The sequence below is a fragment of the Anopheles ziemanni genome, chromosome 3, assembly GCF_943734765.1.
Source record: "Anopheles ziemanni chromosome 3, idAnoZiCoDA_A2_x.2, whole genome shotgun sequence".
Lineage (NCBI taxonomy): Eukaryota > Metazoa > Arthropoda > Insecta > Diptera > Culicidae > Anopheles > Anopheles ziemanni.
Genome location: NC_080706.1, coordinates 12,632,740 through 12,656,363, shown reverse-complemented (window position 1 = coordinate 12,656,363; position 23,624 = coordinate 12,632,740). Strand labels below are relative to the sequence as shown.

General features: G+C 47.4%; 1 protein-coding gene across 1 annotated transcript in view; it reads right to left on the bottom strand.

Annotated features, from left to right (window-relative positions):
* Positions 1-23,624, bottom strand: part of LOC131284095 (neurogenic protein mastermind-like) — a 35,365-nt gene that overhangs the window by 6,653 nt on the left and 5,088 nt on the right. The window contains exon 2 of the mRNA XM_058312950.1: positions 7,968-8,106. Within this exon, the coding sequence (XP_058168933.1) occupies positions 7,968-8,106 (139 nt within the window). The remainder of the gene's footprint in view (positions 1-7,967; positions 8,107-23,624) is intronic.

Below are 23,624 nucleotides of genomic sequence, written 5' to 3'. Positions count from 1 at the left end.
CTTGCTTTGCTGGTGCGGGTTAGGGTGGTCAACATCTACCACCATATGAAGGCACTGGTCCCCCCACCTCTCCAACCTCTCCCCTGTTCCACCAACTCGAAGATCTGACGTCGGGCGTTATGAGTTCACAGTAATTAGGCTCGCTGGGCTGCCGCGTGCCCGAACTAGCATCTCCAAGCCGATGATACACGAGGGCATTTCCCCGTTTAGCGGCTTCGGGCCGCTCCTCGAAGTGGCCACGCCAACACACACACACACACACAGACACTGGCCAGCCACTTAAGGTGCCTCTTCCTGACACCTTTTTTTCCATCGGAGGCAGCGCTCGATCCGCTTGACTGGATGCTTCGCGATGTTCTACCCAGTTCCCCGGTTCCCAGTTCGGCGTCTCAGCTGTGTTTCGGAGGCAAGGCTCGTGTACCGAGCGTGTAGCATACCATCTCTTCCGACAGTTTCGCGCACTCATTATCCCGATCTCTTCCCGTTCCCTCACCCCTACCCGCCCTGGTAGTAGCTTATGGTTGCACTGGGCGATCTTTCCTGCAGGATCGACACCGCACTTGGGGTAGGGTTTAATGTAAACACAACACAATTCCAACCGCGCTAGGCTGGTACCGAGCCGTAGGTAATGGAAATGTTTATTAATCTCCGCTTCAGCAATAATGTTTTGTGTTTTGGCTTCCCAACCAACACTGGCGCTGGAAGATCTTTCCCTCTGTCTCTCCCGCCATGACCGGACACGAGGCCTCCTTCCCCTGTTTTTACGGCTGAACGAGCCGGAACTCCACAAAAGTGGGCGATCGGGTACATGGCGTGCATGGTCGGAGGAAACAGCAGTCACTGCAGCTCATCGCGTTCCTAAAAGCCAAGTCATCGCGCATCACCAAACGATAACCATATCCCCTGCCAGCAACCCACTGCCAGGGAATGCGTAAAAAATGGAACTCCTCTTAAGTAGATTAGCACGCCGCTTAGGCCAGCAACAGTGTGCGGTCTCGTTCGGACTTCCGAGTGGAAGCTAGTCATGCAATAAATTCGTCCGGGGCAGTGAGGCGCATGGCTGCACGCCGAGAATGATGCGTTATTGTGCAAATGCAAGCGGAGATGGCTCTTTGTGATAACACTAAGTTTTTCTTGTTTGATTTTTTTTTTCTGTACGAAGCGAGTAGAACCCTCCGTCAAAAAGAAAACTTTCAACGCCCTTTCGAAGAATTGCCCTTCAGAAGGATTTTTAAATATCAACCAGATCCCAGAAACCCTTTTCTTGGCTGACCAACTATCTAACATAGAAGATGTCGTCCGTCCATCATGCCGCCAGCCCAAATCGTTTTTAGAGCTACAAATTCTAGGCCCCATTCCATGGACGACATCCGAGAAAGAAATAGATTTTTAAGCTGCTGAAAGAATTGTTTACAATATTGGAATACAATCTAATAGAATACGGCTTGTCCCCGAGGAATTGCCGAAGGATGTGCCTCAATTCTCGTCGGACTTTTTGGAAGATGTAGAAAACAAACCCTTCATGGAAGTCACAATCCTAGATGTAGGAAACTCAACCTGTCGAACATCAAGGCAGAACCTGGGGTCCAACAAGAAGCTATAGGAGAAAAAACACTGGCATACAACACATTGATAGAAAATGCCTGTCAAGAAAATGTATCATCTGTCAGACTTTTAGCAAGTTGTAGAACGGGAGTTACTCCAACGAATTGGTAAGTAACTTTTTTACGGTTTTTAGCTCTAGCCCTCATTCGTCTTGTAACCACCCCTTCCTGAAGAATATTCGAAAAAGGAACGAAGTTCTTGAAGGTACTGAAACAAGTCAGTAAAACTCTTCTGGGGACATGTTTATTACAGATTAATGGAAATTAGCTAGTCTTCAATTAATTGCCTAAAGATAAATTTAATCCATCATAGAACCAGAACATCAGAACTTCCATAATCGGACTTTTTGGAAGTTCTGGAATATACGATGTTCAGAAATATCGTCTCCCTAAATGTCGGCAGCCTAAGCTGGGCGTCGGTGAAGGAAACTGAAAAGATGAGACCATTGAAACAATTCTTCAAAACATTGGCCTACAAGTTAGATTTCTTTCCTCGGTTCGCTCACCTTGCGCCCTTCTCCGTCCCCGTGAAACGATAGCAGCGAATCAACACGGAACAGACAAACTCAATCAGACGTAGTTCACTTATTTACGGTTAGTTGGGCGTTGATTATGTGCCATTGACCAGGGCCGGGGATAGTATCCGTCGCTCATCCTCTCTTCTCCTTGCGTTACCTGACGCCAAGGGATGGAGTGAGGCTTTCGTCTACGTCTTCTGCGCCTAGAGACTGCTGCTTAAAAAGTATACTTGACACACGGCGGGTGCATCATACGTTGCCTCCGGGCCAGAAGTCGGTACACAACCGTTCCCTCCCGGTAGCGCCTCTCTGTAATGTACTTGAACTTCACTTTTTCCTTCCCTGCGCGTGCAACCGTAGTTAGCGTTCGATATCGAGAATCGACCCAGCACGAAATGATGTGAGGCCTTACGCGCAGACTTTATCAGGCAGCCACTGTGACGGAATAAATATATGAAAAAAAATCCAGCCGAACATAGCAGCATGATTCCATCCTCGTTCAAACTTCTTTAGCTGAGACGGCCGATGGAAAAAGATGCACAGGGCTATGAAGACGCGACACGCCAAGGGAGGAAGAAACACAGAAATGTAAAGCTTGTTCTACAATGCCCACTGTCTGTCCCTTCCCTTCCCTTCCTTTCTGGTGCCTCACCCTCTCGTCGGAAAATGGCGGAAAATGAAGTAAAAGTCAGCACACATTCGACTAGACTACGGCTGTTCAATACACTTCTTCTTCGCCCTCTCGCGAGAACACGTGCTCTCGCCGACGAATGCAAAGTAATTCTTTCCTTGTAACTTCGATGCATTCCCCGCATTGCTCTTTCTCCAGCCGGTGGCGCCGGTATACCCTCATCCCGCCCCACCCAGTTACAGCTAGTTAGTCAAGGGGCTCATTAGGAGATTTTTTTCCCCGCCCTAGCGCTAGTTTCTTGCAGAAATCGTTCGAACCAAGACACACAAGGATGCCGACGGCTCGAGCCGCCAACAGAATGTAATTGTCATTCCGATGATAAGTCATTGAAGGGTGAGATGCTAACAAGAATTTGAAATGGTCTTGCACCCGTGAACGTTAACGAGGGGATGCAGCGCAAATATCCAGAGAATAATTAATTACAATCGCAGGAGTATTTCGAAAACGCTCTGTGAATTTCAATATTAAAATTAAATTTAAAGAAAACTTTAAAATTACTTATTTTACAATATTTTGAGATAGAATTAGAATCGAGGTAAAACGCAAACATACGCACACTCTGGTAGCTTACGAGAGTGGAAACACAAAACATACACTAGTCTGTCCACAGAAGCGTAAATAATTAATAGATTGGATATAGGCTTTGGGCTGTGGACGAATTTGGAGAGGTGCCGACAGTGTGAAGAACAGTTGATAATAAGAGACAGGGTGAAAATGAACGAAACCTAACTGGCTACAGAACACAGAAGGGTTGGGTTTACTTCCATAGGACCGTTTCATCCTATGAAGTTATAAAAAAAATGGTCTATTTGAAGGAAATTATATTTTTCACTTATTTGAACATTTAATTTTTTGGATGAGTGCTTCAATTCGTTTACTATTTTATGATCACCCACACGAGTCGATTTCAGACCATTTTGAAAATTTACTTAACCCGTACCCGTGTGAGTGAGTGAATAAAAGCCTTTCACTGACCATCAGTTATTTTTTTATGTTTCTTGAACTCAAATTTCACAAAACTCTTTATCCGCGTCTTCACCGTTACATATGGTTACTCGTATGGGGTTAAAACATCAAACCCGCTCGACGCGAGCAGTCCGCGAGATCAAGATCGCGTAAGATCACGACACCGTGTCAAACTTTCACAAATATTTATGAACGCAACGGTAAAAGCTGCACGGGAAACGCGCGTATAAAAAGGAAAGGAGGCGAGATAGATTAATTATAAAATCACACCCTTTTGCCGAACCCCCCCCGAAAATCATGGGGCCTTTTGCGCATTTTCACCTTATTTTGACTGCCGCTAAGAGTGTGTGTGTGTTCTTTGAAAACAGCCGGAAAAAAATGTAGGTAGCACCGCTCATTTGATGTTGATATGAATAATCAACTAACCGTACATTCCGTCCATCACCGGCACAACTTTTGGCACCAAGAAACCCGCGGTTCATATGGTGAGATAATCAGGTGCTTTCGTGGCGCGTCTGTGCCCTATTTTTGTCGTCAATTACCAACAGTCGTTAATGTGTTTTACCATTTGAACTTTGCAAGAAAGATTGGCGTAACGGTAGGGCGATGGTAAATCCAAGCAATAAAATCATAAATCCACAGATCTATTTGGGAAAAAATAAACACCGCCATATTGCATCAGTCACTAGCCATCCTACGGTGGCTAGTGTGTGGCTTACCCTCCCTCCCCGCATCCGCACGGGTAGCTCACATCATCCAAAATCAACACACGGGGCTAATTATCAAACTTGCTAAAACTCACCTAGGCACACCAATTAACGCACTTCTTCCTTCATGCACCCTTGCGCACGGTGGTACAAACTCGGTGAAACAAAACCGGAAAAGAAGATCTCAGCGTACAGATCTCTCCCAGCACTCCGGTCAGCCCTTCCCCCCCTCTTGTTGGTTGGACTGTCTCACCTCAGAAAAGAAAACAAAATACAAATCCCGTTCCGCAGAGAGGCCCGAATTGAGACAAATATCTGTCGGAAAAAGTTTTCGCTCAAACGATCATGAGTTCCCTCTCGGAAAACCCGCGCACAGTACCCTATTATTGTCGGGCTTTAACACACGTGATAATTAATTACCTACCTACACCTACGATAGGGAAGAAACCGAAAAATGCACCCGATCTTGTAACGAAAACAAGGAATGGAACATATAAATAGGCGAAATAGGTTCAAATGAAGTTCTAACGACGAACTTTACATTCGGAGCTCTGCCCATTTTGGGTTTACAGCTGTTAGATATGGCAATTCGTTCGATTTTTTTTTTTTAAATTTTGTTAAGATTTTACTGTACGATCAATATTTTACAGTTTTAAAGTTTTTAAAACATTTTTAAAAAATTAATTACATATATTGCACCATGAAAACTTCAGCTAAACATTGAAAAATAAATCAAAAATATTTGGTATGGTGAAATATTCAAAACTCTAAATGCCCTTACATAAAACTGATGTGGTTTTGATAAAGCACAAGAGATAATAGCAATTTTATTCGAATCTTACACAAGTGAATGGTTTTTAGAAGTGTTTCTATGTTGCTTTCCTTCGTTTAAAATCTGAAGGGGAAAAACTTATATCGTTGTACGATTAGTAGATTTTTCTTGCTTTAAGATTTAAAAATTTGCTAAACTCGGTGGCTCGTGCTAAAGGCTAGACGTTTCCCAAGTCTCCCGTTCTCGTATCAGCGGTCGCTGGATATTGGATCGTCCGTTATCGCTTCAACGTCGAAGGGTCGATCGGGCTGGCGGGAGTAAAGTCGATCTCGGGTCGCGCACGCCCGTATCTCACCGGTTTTTCTCGTTTGATTTGTGGTCGCGTGCGCCCCGGCCCCGGGCCCGTAACGGTTCACCCTCGGTGGTGACGGTCCACTGCGGCGGATAAAGATTGTTTTGGGCCGTCGCTACCGAGGCGTTCCTTTGGGGTGGAAGTTATGAGCGGCACCGGCAGCATAACTTAAGTTCACCGGCTGACTGACCATCGGGCAGCATAACAGCGCGTGCCGGGAGGAAAGGGAAGGATGACTCGGTGCGCAATCGATGCACGTGCTCGGCTGTGCGTAAGTAATTCATGCGTGTACACAAATACACGTACATGTGCATGTTCTCGGGGCTAGGGTTAAGCTTTTCTCTCTACGATTGCTTCGGATGGTTCTTGATGGAACTCCACAATTTACCATCATGTTTTCGAGTCTAGCTTTGTTTGCAACATAATTTGCGCTCTTTTCCCAACGTAACCCGAGCTTATAATATAGATTTTTTTGTAGTAAATTAAAATAATCACACACAAAGAATAAATCGTAAATCGGAAAACATTAAGCAGTGTTAGGCAAAATAAAAACATCCACAACAACATTTGAGTAAAAAAAACTGTCACAAAAAAAAGATGCGCGGAAAAGCGGACCGATAAAATATATATGACCTCTTAGAGCCTTTTCTCGGTGCGTATGCGTCTCGCAACGTTTTCGATCCGCACTTCCCACCGTTATTTCGCCGATGCGATGCGGAATGCAGAACCATCGAACGCATTAAAACGAAAGCCATGAAATCGTTAATGACTCGCATTTCATTAGGGAAAATTAAAAGCCGCAAATACCGCCGCACCACACGCCTAGACACTATCGGGGGTCGGGTCGGATTAGAAGTGCCTAGCACCGGGTGGAGTTGTTGAGGCAGGAAGCGAGCGGAAACACGCCACGAACAAATCTGCGGCAGCTAATTCTGCTTCGTAACTAGCGCTAGAATCCTAAAGGAGACGATGGCGACGGATGACGAAGCGATAGTGTTCGTTCAATCCCAATCCCAAATGGCAAAGAAAGCTATGGGACCGGGGTTTGGAATTCTTTTCTTTCTGATCAGCTATCAGATTTCGTGTGTTCTATCATTTTTTTTATATCTTTCCAAACTGGGCATTTCAATAGTTTCTTATGAAATACTTTCTTGTGTCAAAATAACACGCTAATATTATATCTTTTTAACCTACCGAAAAGACCACTTATTGGACAAATGTAAAGTACCTACTCCAGTATTTAAAAATCCTCTTTTCTTGATGTAATAGTATTAATAAATAGGCAGTCCTCTTCACGTATACCGGAGTGCTCGATGCAATACCAACTTGAAACTACTCGAATCAGGCGTAAATCACCCGCATAAACAACATAAAAATACGATTGCAAAGTCACAAAAGGCGTTAGAAAGTAGATCGACCAGGGGACTACAGCTCCTAAGTGAACACCCCTTTTAAAAGTGCGTCCAAGAATGGCCAGCTGACGCTGGGCCAAGCGATTGGATCGAACAACAACCGGAGCCTTCTTGGAAAGCGCCACCCAACATATGGGGCGACATCAACGGACGGAACGGAAGGACAGGTTCCCGGGACGCAAAGGCAAGGCGCAGCATTTTGGAGCCAACGCTACCAAACGACAGCGGGGAAAATCGGCTCGACGCTAAACGCGCAGATAAATGTGGTGGCAGAGGGCATTTTCATGAATAATAAAACGGGGTTTGTTCCCATAAATGGGAAGGATACAACGTGCGAAGGAGATATTGTTGTGAGATATTGCATACGAACGAGAGGAAAGGGATGACACGCCTGGCGGAGTAAGAATGCGCGTTGGACCGGTGATGCTATCCTTATATAGTCTCTCTCGTGACACTGGCCGTACTTGGCCCGTCTCGCGTCCGCTTGCCCTGGTGGAAAACATTTCCACCGTGTGTTTGTAAAATCTTAACATAATCGCACAACTCAAAGCCAAGTACGATCTACTTTTGTCAATGCATTATTAAAGGCAAAAGAAAAAATCGAAAGTAGAAAAGCACAACACAAACGATTGTCAGGCTTTCCTGAAAGTGAAAAAAGGGAGATCCTTCTATTGTTCTAATTATGACGGTCCTGGAGTGAAGAAAAATAACGTAGCCCCAACACTGACACACGCGAATCCACCTACGACAAAAGGCCATGTGGCGCTGACGTGTCGTAGAAAGAAAGTCACACAACTCATCGAGCGAACGAGTGGAACAATTGTCCTTGCCAGCACTTGTGGTCGGGAAGCAGTCAATCCGCGCATCCCGCTGCATATCCGTGCATCCCTCGCACTCAATCGTGTAAGAAAAAAAAATGTAAAAAAGTGAGACACGTATGCTTACCTTCGATCGGCGACGGAAGACCCCGGGAGATGATCTCATTGTGCTCCAGCAGCAGCGAGTTGATGGAATGCTTCTGCAGAATGTCTGGCCCCGTCATCGATCTGGCGATGTCCGGGCTGGGAAAATCTTTGAAGCTGGTCTGAAATGAGAAGAGTTTTGGTTAGAAAGCCGCAGAAGGAAATGCACCGAGTTCGGCTAGGTTTTGATGATCGGGAAGGAAGGAACCACACCGATGAGCGAAATATAGAGGAACGAAGAATGCTACCTTCCCGTAGACATTTTCTTTCCTTATTTCCGGTGGGTTTTTTAGTACGGCACAATGTAGTGGGACTCACTTCTGAGCTGACGTTTATTTTTCCTCTTCAAGTGATGAAGTCATCATTGAGCCAAGCCTCCAGTAAACAACAAGTAATAGAGGCCCCTCGTTTATTCAGCAATTATAGACCCACACTCCCATCCGGACCCATTTGCAGCGACCGACACCGGTTTCAAACCGAATGAAATGATAATCCTAATGTCAGTGATGATAAATGGAATCACGAATCCCGGAAGCCCGTAAATGAATGGCGCTCGCTCCGGGAAAGTGCCACCACAACAAAAAAAAAGTCCTTAGTAAAACCGGGTACGAACAGGAAAACGCTACCCTTCCGTTTTTTGGCCGAGCATTGAAGTGATGGTTTTAATTGTTTTACTTTTTTCTTTCCCCAGCCACAATCGTTTTTCCTTCCTGCCGAAGCGTTGCTCCACGGTGAACCATTCTCCGACCGTTCCATGTCCCATCCTTGATCTTCCTAACGGCGATTTTCCTGCCAGGTGAAACTCCAGGTATGTGCGTGCGCGCAAATGAGCTCCTGTTTGGTTTCGCTTTGTTTTATGCTACCTTCGCTTCCCCATGTGGGCATTCATTTCACTCTATTTGTTATTTTAATTTCCCGAAAGGAAATGGGCCAGGATCTTCCGGCGGATGGTGCAAGGAGGATGGGGGAAAAAGAGAGAAATATACGCACAAAAGCCTGACCGCGTCAGCATGGAGCAGCCCATGGAGCGTGAGTCATCACGGGAGGCGATTTTTTTCCTATAGCAAATGACGAACGTCCACCCGCGTCCATCGCAATATTCCGAGTGACGGAAAGCTAAGCCCGAGGCTTTGCCCTAATGAGAATGGAAGTTCACCGTCGACGACCTGCCCGTCTCGTAACTTTGAGGAGGGGGGAGAGGAAAAGCGTATCCTTTCACCCTTATCGTCTGTTTATTTACAATTTCCCATCACAAACGGGGGCGAAATTGAAATTGACAAAGAGACACAAAGGCACATCATTAAAAAGTAGCATTTCGCGACGGAAGGATGGGTGGGGAGGGGTAGGGGGTCGACCGAGCAAACGAACCAGCAGAAAGGGAACGTTTCATTAAACTCTTTCGCGGTGGGTTTAAGTTTGGCGCAACGGTTTTCCCCCCGAACCTCCCCCCGCCTAAAGGAAAGCGAAACAAATTGTGCATTGTTTTTAATACTTTTAATTTCCATCCCCTTGGATGCTTCCCGCCTTTGGGGCCGCGCAAAATTGGTAATGGTGTAAGATTTTTGTTTTTCGGTTCTGATTTTCTATGCTTCGTTTTTCTGCGAATTTCTCGATTCTGCATCGCTGACCGCATTCGTCGAGAAGCCGTTACCAAGGGGAGGGAGGGAACGGTAAGGCTTCCAGGACATCGGAAAGGTACCGTTACCTCAATGGTTGTGGAGTTGCTGCCAACTGCAGCCGGGACGCGCAACACATCTTCGACTGAAAAACCATCGAAGGTCGGTTCGGGTGTGGCTAGCGGAAACGAAAGTGAAATGGTAGCGATGGGAAAACAATGGTCGGCGCAGAAGTCTACTGCAGTGGCAAAGCGTGATTTTTCCGGCCCTGGGCTCGGTATCGAAGCAAGGTTAGTTTGGTAACATTGTGTTCACTTCCGTGGTGTAATTTTTCGTTCGCTGAATTGTTGTCGACAGGTGGAAAAAAACGATTTTTAACAGTTGTCCACCGATCCGACAGCTAATGGGTCATCCTGACCATCACTGAGATACAACAGCTGGACAAGAAACTTTTCCCAATGTCCAAGACACTCGATGGACATCGGCATTGAGAAGTTAATCTTTTTTTTTTAGTTAACCATTACAACCAACTGGAAAAGGCTGTCGGACTCGAAAAATCTGCCACCCCAAAAGAAAAACGTAGTAAATGGAAATGCCGCTGATCGCCGAACGCAAACAAAAAGGCACAATCTCGACAACATTTCTTTCACATTTTGCCTGCTGCGAGGTAAACAATTGGGTTGCCTTTCCCAGGGGCGGTTACTCAAACCCCCCAATTCCTTTGACGTAGAAAAGGAAGCAGAAGCTGACGTCATGATGCAGCTTGTGTCCGCTTCGAGCTTACTGTGCAGCTCTCCGATGCGAACGGCCCCAGCAGGCTGTCGTGTAAAGGGCGGGCTATATGCTGCTGGCAACACAACCCTGACGGTGTCCGATGGGTTACATTATTTCAGCTTTCTTCAGGAGCTGAAACCCCCCCACCACCCTTTCGCGCTTTTCCGAAGCCACCGCAATGTGCCTGCTTGTTTCTCCATTCTTCTGGATTGAACGTGCATTATGTCGTTTTCACTGACAACTGCCAGCGATGCCGCTGCTCATCGGGGTTTTCCTCTTCTGCATCGAGTCACACAGTCGTTGTAAGAGTTCGGTGCGTTTTGTTCCTTGTAAGGTTGGTGAGTTGCAAGGAAATGAAAAAAAAAGTTTTAAAACTTAAAAAAGAAACTGTTAAAATAGAAGTAAGTGGACAGAGCTGGTTACAACAAACCTTAAACAATGAGATTTCATGTTTGAATGAAAAAAAAATCACCGTCGATAAAACAACGCCTGGCCCTGCTCGCAATTGGATAAAACCTTGTGACCTTGCATTGTGGAAAACATTACCAGGGGAAGGGTAGGGCGAATGAAAGTCAGAGTGTATTTTTAACAAATTACGTAGAACTCGATATTTTTGCTAGTTTTCTTAAAATATGATTCAGTTGGACCTTTCAAAGGATGTCAAATTCTTTGTCTAGATATGCAATTTTTTTATACTAATTTTTCAATAAATCATGATCAAAAGTCAAAGATACCCATTTTGCATAGTCCTAATCATTTTGTGGTCTATTCGGCAAGTGATAAAAACAATTTTCAATCACTTTAACACGTTGCGTACCAAGCGTTTTAGCACAATTTTTAGTACAATTTTTTAAATTACTATTTGTTTATAATATTTGTTAAACCGATTGTTTTCGAAGGCCAAGCAAAAACGTAGCTTCCCAAAAAATTTATATAAAATATGGCAATTATTTTTTTATTGCATTTTCATTTATTTATGGGTCAAAAACTTTTTAGAACTAGAACTGCTGTCACCCACATTTGGGTGAAGCGGTACGGAACGTGTTAAAATTGGTGGCAACGTAATCGACTTGTTGAAAACATGGTTTTACGAGCATACAATTCGAACTATTCTTTTAGTAACTCTTAACAAATCGCCGTTCTGTCGGCTGTATGTAAGTCTAAATCCAAAAGTAAAATCTAATGTAAAAAAAAAACATCACAGGCCAATTCTTTAATCAAAGCTCACTCCGAACTTGTATTTACAAATAAATGGTTGATAGGATTCGGGGAACGCTTCAGTATCGATGCTAAATTTACTCACGAGAATTGAACGTAGGGAAGGTGATTACTCGGTAGCATTCCTTCACGCCTTCGTCGAAGCCAGATCCGTTCACCCACGCGACACGCAAGATCGAACATCTTAAATTTCTAAACGTTTCAATAAAACACGTCTGTGATCCTTTCTACTGCCTTCCGGAGAAGAGATTTCGGAACTGCCCCGTTTCCCTCGGACCGAGGATGAAGCGATCCTTTCGCTAAATGGTTGAATGGTTGAATGGGAATGAAGTATCGTCAAAGGGTTACCATCCCTCGGCCGAGCAGAATGGGTCAAAGAAGGGGGAAAAAAAACTAGAGTGGCACAGCGCGTTGTCGGGGTTGGAAAAAGCAATTTTATCTTTTCATCACCGACGCTCACACCGGCCCATAGTATCACATACACGCGTGCAGATCCGCTGCGGAGAATCACGGCCTAAAATAAAACTTAAACCCACCCCTGAGACTTTACATCCTTTCGTCCCGATCAACATTTAAACGTGCCTTTTCAATCGCTGGCAAATGTTGTCCCTCTCACCGTCCGCCCCTAGCGGTCCCAAATGGAAACTGGTTTTTACCAAACGGAATCGAGGTGAATCCTCCGTGTTAAATTATTGAACACACCACCTATCTTTAAAGTGTGCCTCGGGGAACGTTCAAGGGGGGATGCTTTAAGAGGCCCGAAAGAGAGCGAACCAAATCGCACATCCGGCAGCCGGCGTCGGGGGGAACGAAGTTCAAACGAGGCCATTGACAGGCGCGTGTGCGTGTGGATGTGCTGCCACTTCCGTTCCCATCGCTATAATCCCAGCGCCAGGGCGGAGGTCCTTCGGGCTTTCGTTTCATCGGGTGAAAATACGTGCGGACCGCCGATGAAAGTGGTCACACCGTCAACCGATGCTGGTGTTCGTGCTGCAGCCGTTCGGTGCTGCGTGTGTGCGTGTGCTGGTGGTGCCTGTGATCATCCAGTGCTCGGAAAAACAAGGTGATATTTTTCTCGAACGGGAGGTGGTTGTGATGTGGGTGGTGGTAATCGAAACCGATGCCCTTGTTTTGCCATCAGCGAGGTTTGCTCGGGATGTCCCGTCTGTTTTTTACCTCCGTCCCCACGAAGGAAGGAGTTTCGAGCACCAGGTGGACCTCGGAAGAATGACAGGGAGCTCAGGGGTTGGAGAGCATACGGACATACGAAATCTTGTTTATTCTAGGTTTTCGATTTTGATGAATGAAAGCTGAACGGATCCAATTCTCGGTCGATTCTCGGGGTTAGGTGAACAGTGTAGCTTGAAGTGTGTGTGTTTGCCAATTGAATTAGATATTTTTATTTATTTAAACTGTGAAAGAACATTTTTTTGCATATTTCATTATTATTGAAAGAGGTGCAAAAATAAAAATAACTTATTTCACATATCACAAACAATTTTATTTTTATTTCAAAGCACATTCAGCACAACTAAATCGATTCGAGAAAATAATGCTCACCCATGATTTGAATTGTACGTTCGAAATTTTAAGTCACCGCTTTCAGGCAAACGTTATGGCACATAATCCGCCTCTCTGGAATGTTCACCTTCACAGTAGAAATGTAGAAACAATAGTCACTAACTTTTTTCGAAAGCACCAAAGCACTAGTGAATACTTTGAAGCACCTCAGTTTTACGGCCGGTTCAAAGGATTGCTGCACACCACCGAAGGACGGTCCGAACGGTCCGTCCAACACCCAAACGGAAAACGTCAGAGTGGAAATGCTGCGTGCGATTTTGCCGCAGGACTTTCGAGGCCTGCAACGGTTGGCCCGGAGCGCTCGAGCCTGATTACAGGAATGATTAAAGGACCTCGAAGTGTGGACTCGCAATGGAGGCGAAAAACGAAAATCACATACACACACACACACACACACACACACACACACACACACACACACACACACACACACACACACACACACACACACACACACACACACACAGTTGGAGTGGGGGGAGTTGTAAGACGCCGTTGAGAAAGGACGCCGTTTGATCGGCTCCAGTCGAAAACGTTTTTATCGTCGTGGGTTCGGTCTCAAAACTCGAATCCTTTAAGCACGCGCGCGAGATAACACTGTTCGTAGGTGAAAGTGAATGCAGTGAAGCGAGTGTAGGGCCGGTGAAGTGGAAATTTTGTAAACAAAGCGCGCTTGGCCAGCAGGCCAGCGCTTGCTTAAGTGATTCGGCAAGTGTCCAGTGCTTTAGTGTGGGTGAAGGCAGGATCGCCTGTTTACCAGTCCTGTCTACAAAGGGTGGTTGGAAAGCTCCTGGCCGTGGTCATCCGGCAATGTTGGTAGGATGAGTGCGACAGAGGGCAGCAATAATCCGCTGGGAGCGGCGATGAAGGATATTGGCGCCTTCTTCGCTAGAAGCAGCAAAATCCAACGAACGCCACCTGCAGAAGTGGAAACCAAGACGGGAACAGGGGAGGCTGCTTCGAGCACCCAGGCGGGAACGCCGGTGGCCAGACCCCCAAGGGAGCAGGTTGTTAGCAGGGGCAACGAGGGCAGGCTTGTGGAAGCGCTGGAGACGGCGAAAGCCCTCCACGAGTTTGCAAAGGACAGGAACAATGTCCACAAAGACATTAAAAGAATGGCAGTGCAAATAGTGGCGGCGCTAACTGCCTATCATCGTGAACGCGTATTGAACGAGCAGTTAGAGGGGGGCACCAAAGAAAGTGCAGTAGTGATGGGTGCTACCAGCGGGGATGGATCGGTTGCTCCGACTCCAAATCCGACCTCGATCGGCACGGTCAAGAGAGGTCGGGCACTAAGATCTCCCGAGGAGGAGACGGAAAGCAGCAAGAGGCCAAAAGGTGGGGACCAGGTGAAGGCGGCAGAGGGGTGGCAAACCCAAAATGGCCGCAAAAAGAAGGTTAAAACGATCCCAGTGGTGGGAAAAGGTGAGCCGAAATATCCAAGAGTAGTGAGCCAAAAAAGTGACGCCATACTTGTGGACGCAAAAGAAGCGATGTCGTACGCGGACATTTTGCGTCGTGTGAAGTGCGACCCTGAGCTGAAAAGCTTAGGGGAGAATGTGTATAGGGTGAGGCGCACCCAAAAAAATGAGCTCCTCATTGAGCTGAAGAGAGGGGTGCTTGCATCGGACCTCAAGTGCCAGGAAGCGCTGCAAAGGTCGGTGGGGGACGCTGGGCAGGTAAAAATGCTAAGCCAATCCCAAACCATCGAGTGCCGCAACATCGACGAGGTGACTTCGGCCGAGGATATTGTGGAGGCCCTGAAATCCCAGGTAGGCATTGAGGACACGAATGTGCAGGTGAAGCTGCGCATGGCGTACGGAGGTATGCAAAAGGCCACCATCAAAGTGGCCTCCAGCATTGCTTCCAAGATCCTGGCGGCTGGAAAAATAAGAGTTGGGTGGACCGTATGCCCCCTGCGCTTGGTCCCAAAACCCAAGGAGTGCTTCAAGTGCTGGGGATTAGGTCACCAACAGTGGAGCTGCAAGGGGCCGGATCGTTCGAACACCTGCATGCGGTGTGGAGAAGCTGGCCATCGAGCAGGGGGTTGCAGCAAGGAGCCGAGGTGTGTTCTATGCCCGGCAGATAGGTGCAACCATCGTATGGGAGGACCGGACTGCAAGGCGCGCTCGTAACAGAGAAGCACATGGAGGTGATCCAGCTCAACCTCAACCATTGCGAGGTGGCTCAGCAGGTGTTGTGGCAAACGCTGGTGGAAGAGAGGGTGGATGTGGCGCTGCTATCGGAGCCGTACCAGGTGCCCGTTGATGATCCTAGCTGGGTCGTGGACAAGACGGGAAAGGCAGCGATCCTAGCCGGGGGTAGGTACCCTATCCAGAGTGTCGACTGCAGTGAGCACGAGGGGTTTGTCGTAGCCACGGTTAACTCTGTCGTGTGCTGCAGTGTTTACGCTCCCCCTAGCTGGCCGGTCGTGAAATTCGAGGAGTTCCTGGACAAGCTGTCGATGGAGCTAGCTGGTAGAGGAGCAGTGGTCGTCGGGGGCGACTTCAATGCTTGGTCGCTGGAATGGGGTAGCAACTCCACAAACCAGCGAGGAACGAGTGTTGCAGAGTGCTTCGCGATGCTGGATCTGCAGCTGCTCAACGACGGCGAAACAAGTACTTTTCGGAGAAATGGCAGGTCATCTATAGTGGACGTGACCTTCTGCAGTCAACGGCTGGCAACAGGAGCAGATTGGAGAGTGCTAGAGGACGACACCCTCAGTGACCACCAAGCCATTCGCTTCTCGGTGGGACATACTCGTGGTCCACCAGAAAGCGGATATGGGGTCACGGGAGGATGGAGGACGCAGTGCTTCCACTCAGACACGTTCCTGGCGGCTCTAAGCCTCGGGGGCTTTGGCATCGCACCAACCAGTGCCGCTAAACTGGTAGACGTCCTATCGGACGCGTGTGATGCCACAATGCCGAGGAGGAGGCCATCCAACTCGAAACGTCGGCCGAAGTACTGGTGGAACCAAGCCATCAAGGAGCTAAGGACGGCGTGCACCACGGCCCGTAGGAAACAGCTGAGAGCCCGCTCCGAAGTGCGTCGGGAGGAGCTGAAGCTGGTGTACCAAGCTGCCAGATCGGCCCTGAAAAGGGAGATCAAAGCCAGCAAAAGGCGGTGCTTCCTCGACCTCTGTCGCGAAGCCGAGAGAAATGTGTGGGGCAACGCGTACAGGGTCGTTATGGATAAACTGAAGGGCCAGCACCCGCCGGAAAGGTGCCCAACCAGACTTCGTGCTATCATAGAGGAGCTGTTTCCACAGCACGATCTCACGACTCGTGTCCTATCGTCGTCACCAGCTGATGAGCTGTCTGCGGGGGTAGTGCCGGTGACCATCGAGGAGTTGCTGGACGCGGTTAGGCTGCTGAAGCTGGACAAAGCTCCGGGACCGGACGGAATTCCGAATGTGGCGCTGAAAGCTGCGGTGCAGGCGTATCCGGAAGTGTTCAGGGAGTCGTTTCAGCGGCTGCTGGAAACGGGAGAGTTCCCGGCTATATGGAAGAGGCAGAAGTTAGTGCTTCTGCCGAAGCCAGGGAAAGGCATGGGCGGCCCTCCTTCATTCAGACCTCTGGGGCTGCTGGACACAACCGGTAAGCTGCTGGAGAGAGTCATATTGAACCGCCTCAGCGTTTGCACTGAGGGTCAAAATGGACTCTCCGACCGGCAGTTCGGCTTCCGCAAGAAGAGATCAACGGTGGACGCAATCCTTGCGGTAGTGGGGAAGGCGAGAGCAGCGTACGAGAAGAAGAGGACGGGAGATCGTTGCTGCGGAATCGTCACCATCGACGTTAAGAACGCTTTTAACAGTGCCAGCTGGGACGCGATCGGTTTAGCTCTGCGCAGGCACAACGTACCCGAGTACCTGTGCAGGATCCTCGCGAGCTACCTCAGCCAGCGTCGCCTAGTCTACGACTCAGAGCGGGGCCAGGAGTCCATGGCCATAACTGCAGGTGTTCCACAGGGCTCCATTCTGGGGCCTACCCTATGGAACATTATGTACGACGGGCTGCTGGAACTCGACCTCCCCAAAGGTGCAGAACTCATTGGCTTCGCCGATGACATCGCCTTGACTGTACTTGGGGAGGACGCAGCCGAAGTGGAGATCCTTGCGGCCGAGGCCTGTAGTAGGATTGAGTCGTGGATGAGGCAGCACAGGCTCGGGATTGCTCACCACAAAACCGAGTATCTACTGGTGAGCAGCCACAAGCAGAGGCAGTCTTCGTCTATCTGGATGGGTGATTCCCAGATCATCGCTCAGCGGCAGCTGAAGTACCTGGGAGTGATGCTGGACGACCGGCTTTCCTTCAAGGCACACGTCGAGTATGCCTGTGAGAGGGCAACGCGATCTGCAGCAGCTATCTCGCGCATCATGTTGAACACCGCAGGACCCAGAAGCAGTAAACGCCGCCTTCTAGCGACGGTGGCTACGTCGGCGTTACGGTACGCGGCACCAGTGTGGGCAGACGCCCTGAGCGCCACAACGTACCAGGAGAGGTTCGGAAGGGTGCATAGGTTACTTGCTATACGGGTAAGCTGTGCATACCGGACGATATCCTTGGATGCAGTCGCGGTGATCGCAGGGATGGTGCCCACGTGGTTGTTGGTGGAGGAAGACGCGGAGTGCTATCGACGGAAGGCGGCAGGAGGTGGCAGCTCCAGTGCGGTGAGATCAGCGGTTCAGCAGGAGACGATGCGGAAGTGGCAAAGCAGATGGGACAGTTCTGGCAGGGGACGATGGACACACACCCTTATCCCAGACCTCGCGTCGTGGGTAGGGAGAAAACACGGAGAGATTGACTTTTACATCACGCAGTTTCTCTCCGGTCATGGGTGCTTCAAGTCCTACCTGCATCGGTTCAATCATGCCAGCGCCCCGTGGTGTTCCTGGTGCAGCAAGATGGTGGAGGACGCAGAACATGTCCTGTTTGTTTGTCCGCGTTTCCGCGTGGAACGCGTCGAGATGGTGCAGAGCTGCAGAGTGGTGCTGACGGCGAGAAACCTCACGCAAGTGATGTGTGCTTCGGAGGAAAACTGGGTGGCAGTTGGTGCTGGAATGCGGACGATTGCGACGAAGCTGCAGATAAGGTGGAGAGAGGAGCAGAGGCAGGCCCGTGTTGGGCATTGACGACGGATTGGAGCCACTGACCAATCGCTAGCCGTGTGCGGGAGCACAACCCCCCCTGGAAGTAAAGCCTTGCGGCAGTTCCCAGGGGATGTGGTCGAGGAGAGGTTTTAGTGGGTAAAAGCCCCACACTACCCTAGTGTGTGGGGTGTCTTACTGAAGATTTCCTCTTCGCGTAACAAATTAAAAAAAAAAAAAAAAAAAAAACACACACACACACACGGCTGGCAAAGCGCTGAGGGATGAGCCGCCGGATGATTGTGCTCTGCTGCAAGGACCTAGCCAGCCTTTTCCTGCGAGCTCTCTCTTCCACCTCACTTCCACTTCGGGGCAGAACGAGAGCGGCATAGTTAAGCAGCCTACTTTCGGTGTTTCTGCACGTCTCTTGATCACCGCCCCTCCCTCTCTCATCCCACCTCCGGCAACAACCACCGCCAGGGTTTCGGATGCTAAACCCGTCGGAATGGTCGCTGCGTATGTCGCGTGCATGTAAAGCTGGAAAAAAGGACGCACGCAGCGGCGCAACAAAACAACGCAGCATCAAATGAGGCGCCACAATGTCATTCCAATGTTCTCTACCGGCCCACCCAGGACCCACCTCACCGGAAGCCGCCTCTACCGACCGACCGGGAAAAGGATGTTCTCACGCAGCCTTTCTCAGCAGCCAAAGCACCATGCAGATGCCCGTTGCTTGGTAGTGGATCGGCCGATTCGCATAAATTTACCCGCGCCGACGACGGAACGGGGCAAGCATCGGCACAGGAAGTGACAGATTTTGCGTACGGGTTGGGAAATCCGCTTCGTTATTTTAACACCAGAGTGTTTTTTAGAAAATGTTCACGAGTTTATTAAACATTGAAGGTAAAATAAAAATGGTTGAGTTGTTAGACAATGTATTTCCTTTAAGTGGAAAATAAAATGGTCGTTTTACTTTGAGGGAGCAAAAACGGTGAAGCCCCTGGGCAAACTACTTTTGCTTTCTTTGACCAACGACTCGAGTGCGAAAGCACATCTCGAAATACGTATATGAAACCTAGAACAAAAAAAACCCTCAATGTAACCCTGTACATCAACACCGGCAAGAGTCGTACAGGAGGGCGAAGAGGAGGGGCGAAGGGACATGACAGATATAGAAAGAGAAAGGGCCAAACGTGCTTCTGTACATGTTTTTGTTTTTTCCCCCGGTTTCGTATTTGCTGAAGCGACGACAATGGTGTGTGTCCTTGTGGAAAAGTTGCCGAAAATGCCGTAAAAGTCCAATCACGACACGACCTATACACTACAGCATCGTTCTTATGCTCATATTCCCCGCATCCCTCCTCCTCCCCCCCCAACGTTTCCCGTCTAATGCCACCCGTTTTCGGTCTCGAAACTTTCGTCGCAACCGAAGCAAATCTAAGAAACGGCCATGTCGCGACGGCCCGGACAGCTTCACCAAACAGCTGAGGGGACTTTCGACACACACACGCACGCACACAGACACACTGCAACTTTGGTTGAAGAGAACGATCTCGAAACGCATGGGCAGGGCGCGACACAAATGAAACAATCCTAGCGCGAGCGGACGAGTGTGAAATTGAAATGAGCTTCCATGCAAATGTTTAATACTCTGCACGACAGCAAATTGCCGGATTAAAACGTTCGAAGCCAGTACTACTGCAACAAATTGAAATGCCAAACGACTTACTTAACTTACCGGCTTTTCCGAGTGTGGTGACCACCAAACTAGTGTGATTATTTAGACTGTTTTATGCGCCGAGAAACCCTCGAGTGGGATAACATTGCTCGAAGGAAGAAGCAGGTCTTTTTAAGTTACAACGTTTCGAGACGAATAGCTGGATACGTAATCACTTAACATAATGCAGAAAAAAATATTCCAGGAAGAACGCAAACCCACTAACTCAGGATTAAGTTCTCTTTACAATTTTCGATTAAATAGCTCTTTTTACATCCTCTTTTTTTCCTTCCGATTATAAGGTGCACGCGTTGGCTTTGAGCAGGGGTCGGTACACGATTATAGAAGGGCCAGATGATCAAAGAGAAACCGAACGGGAGGGTCAGATACCTTAAGCGATGATTTAATGTTTCTAAAGTAATACTTATCTCTTTTGAATGGAGTATCTACTTTCTAAATAGTAAGGTTACAAAAAGAGTGAAATAAGCAAACATATTTGAATTTTTATCGTTGAACTTTTTTTAATCATTTTCATTCTCGTTGAATTCTGATCAACATATACATTTTGATATATTGTACTGTTAATTGCTTTTTTAAATTGTACTTGAAATTGTACACAAATTACTCAAAAATATCTTAGTTTTACTGGCGTACTCTCTGAGTATCTAAAATAACTCAGTTTCGATGGGTTTTCAATATTGTGAGCCTTATTGTAGTTCGAAATGGGTATGCAAATTGTATTCCTTGAATGTAGCTATTTTGGATGCAAAGTAAACGAGTTATTGCCGTCGGATTTTGGACGAGACAACAACTCGTCCAACAATTTTAACCTTCGTTTTGGGGAAAAAATAAGTATGAAGCACTAACATTTTATTACAGGCCATACAATATCAGTTGGTGCGCCGGACTTTGGCGACCCCTGGGTTAGAGAACAGGATGGTACACATTCTGGCGTGGTTGAGGGAAACGAAACTACACGAGCTATGATGACACGGGCAACACATCATTAAAAAAAAATATGTGCCGCAAGACAATGAAAGATGTTTCAACGTTTACCGTCCATCTTATGCCCGAGTGTTTACGTCAGAAGAACAAGAAAAAAAACCCTCCCGAACCGGAAAATGTCAGAGTAAATCAACTTAAGGCGATGCTTTTAACGACAAACCGGATGTTTTATTTAAAGTAGAAGAAAAACCAATGGGGAAGATTGTCAACCGGTGGCCATCGCCACTAACGGCTTGGTTTCTATCAACCGGTCACTCTGGGAAAATTTGTATTTTGTACGAGATTGTTTGTGGCGCAATGGAGGCGCCTGGTTGTTTGTACCAAAAGGCAATGAGAATCTCTAAAGAATTAAATTGGTTGTTAACTGACTGGGGAATTAAACACTCTAAACGTAAACATTCACTCAGGTCGGTAAAAAGAGCAGATGAGTAAAATGAAAGGTTCGAGCAGTTTTTTATTCGTTATTATAAATTATTTTCATCAAATTAATCCAGGCATTCACCCAAAAACGTCGCAACTATCATGTAAAGGTAAAACGAGGTACGTTTCTCGTTGCCAGATTCCCATTGGAGACTCCTAGAAGATAGTTGCACATATCTGCCACGCCCAACGTTCATCTACGCCAAACTTCAAGGCGGTACTTTCAGCACGGCGTACAAACAGGAACCGCTTTCTATGGCATTTTCCTCTGTGCTTATCTGCACCAAACCAAGCGGCACAATGCGATGTTCTTAACCGCGTGCCAAGTGGAACGTGTAAAATTGACACAACTATCCTCTCGCTTCTAAACAACGCGATTTTTGCCGTACGCTCGCTTCCTTGAGTCGGCGGTTTAGGGCGCAACTGTGGCGCTTATTCAGTTCTTTTATTCACAAGACAAGCTGCTTGCAAACGACACCGTGTGTATAGAGAAAAGTAAAAGCGAAACAATCGTAAATAGTCCTCCGCTCCCGTATCATCCTTCCATTCCGTGTATCCAGCCTTGACTCCCGCCAGGTGAAGGCATTACCGGGACAAGAGGAACACACTGATTGCCTCCGACTTACCTGCCTTTGAACGCTCCCCAGTCGAAGTCCCCATTCCCGTGCGTATTCGGTAGGCATAAGGAACAACTTAGTTTTCCTACACCAGTGAAATGCGCATGCATCACATATGGGGCGCGTTTTCTCCCGTCAACGCTATCGCACTGCACAACGGTGGGGAAACTATTCCAATACCACTGGGGGGAACGGGGAGAACGCTTTTCTCCGGCCCAGCGGCTCTGTTTCCTGATGTTGGGAAAGCAGGGAGAACAGAGGGGCTAAAGAAAGGGATAGACACACACACACACACACACACACACACACACACACACACACATATATGTATATATAAAAAAGGCAACTGGGGAAAGAAGGAAAGGGAGTCGTGAGAGCGACACGCTCGAACAAAGCAAAACAGAGCAGAAAGGATGTGCAACAGGATGTTCAACAGTCGGAAACGCGCTGCTTCCCGTTTGCATCCTGTTCAAGGGACGGGCTGGGCTGGTGATATCGTCGATACACTTCCACACTCGGTACCGGCCCGCCCTTGGCTCACCCTTTAGCAGGCCGATTGTCGTCATCTGCAAACGGTTCCTTCGAGCGTTCCCGGAGGGAACCGGCGAGGAGAAGAGAGCTCAAAAATGTGATTGTGAGAAGGTGGGTGAATGGCAGGCCAGAGTGTGAGATTAAAGAGGAAATGCTATCACGGTTTAGTAGAGACTCTGTCAAACACTCACACACTCTATGTATGCAATTGTGTGCAACGTGCAGGGAATAGGACAACCAAATGCAACTTGGTCTTAAAAGCGAGATGGAACACACACACATACCCAGCTCGTTACCTATCTTTGTAGCTGTTCTGTCAGGATCAGGGAGTGGATCATCATGTGTTATGGATTCTTGTAAATCGTAGTCAAACCGCGGTTTGTTAGTGAAATTAAATTAATTATTGTTTAAGTTGCAATTCACTTGCTTTGAGATGCATCCACTTTCCCTTTAATAGCGTTTTCAAACCGATTAGGAAAATTTATAATAGCGGTGTTCTCTGTAAAGAATATAACGAACCAAACAGTAATAAGCAAATGGTTCAATTGTTCAGATGAAGTTATACTCAGACTAGTAGATCCTCTCCAAACATGATTTTGTTGAGATCTATAATCTCATGGCACAAATTACAAACGAAAATATGAGGGCTGTCAAACCTGACGTTTGAATGAGAAAGAATGTTGTGATGGAATAGCTAAACGACTACATTTCGTTAGTAATGTGAATGGTCATTCAACTCTAATTATAGTAGACAAACTGCACTGCTAATGTTATCAGCTACGTCAATTTGAGTATGTTTGAACCTATAAGGTTACTTATGTAATGCAGATACTCTTATTTTCCAAGCAACATTTGTAAGTACATGTAAATGATGTTTCATCTTAGGATCTATGACTTTAAATCACTACGCCGGTACGGTTTCATTTGCGTTCCGTTGCGTTATGCTCTTTGAACTATTGGGAGAAAATTAGTGTTACGGCATTTGGAACGTGTGTTTCTTATCTTGTTCCGATTAAAAGTTGTAACAGGACAATGATCTTACACCGCAATTCTTAGATAGAAAGGGTAAACA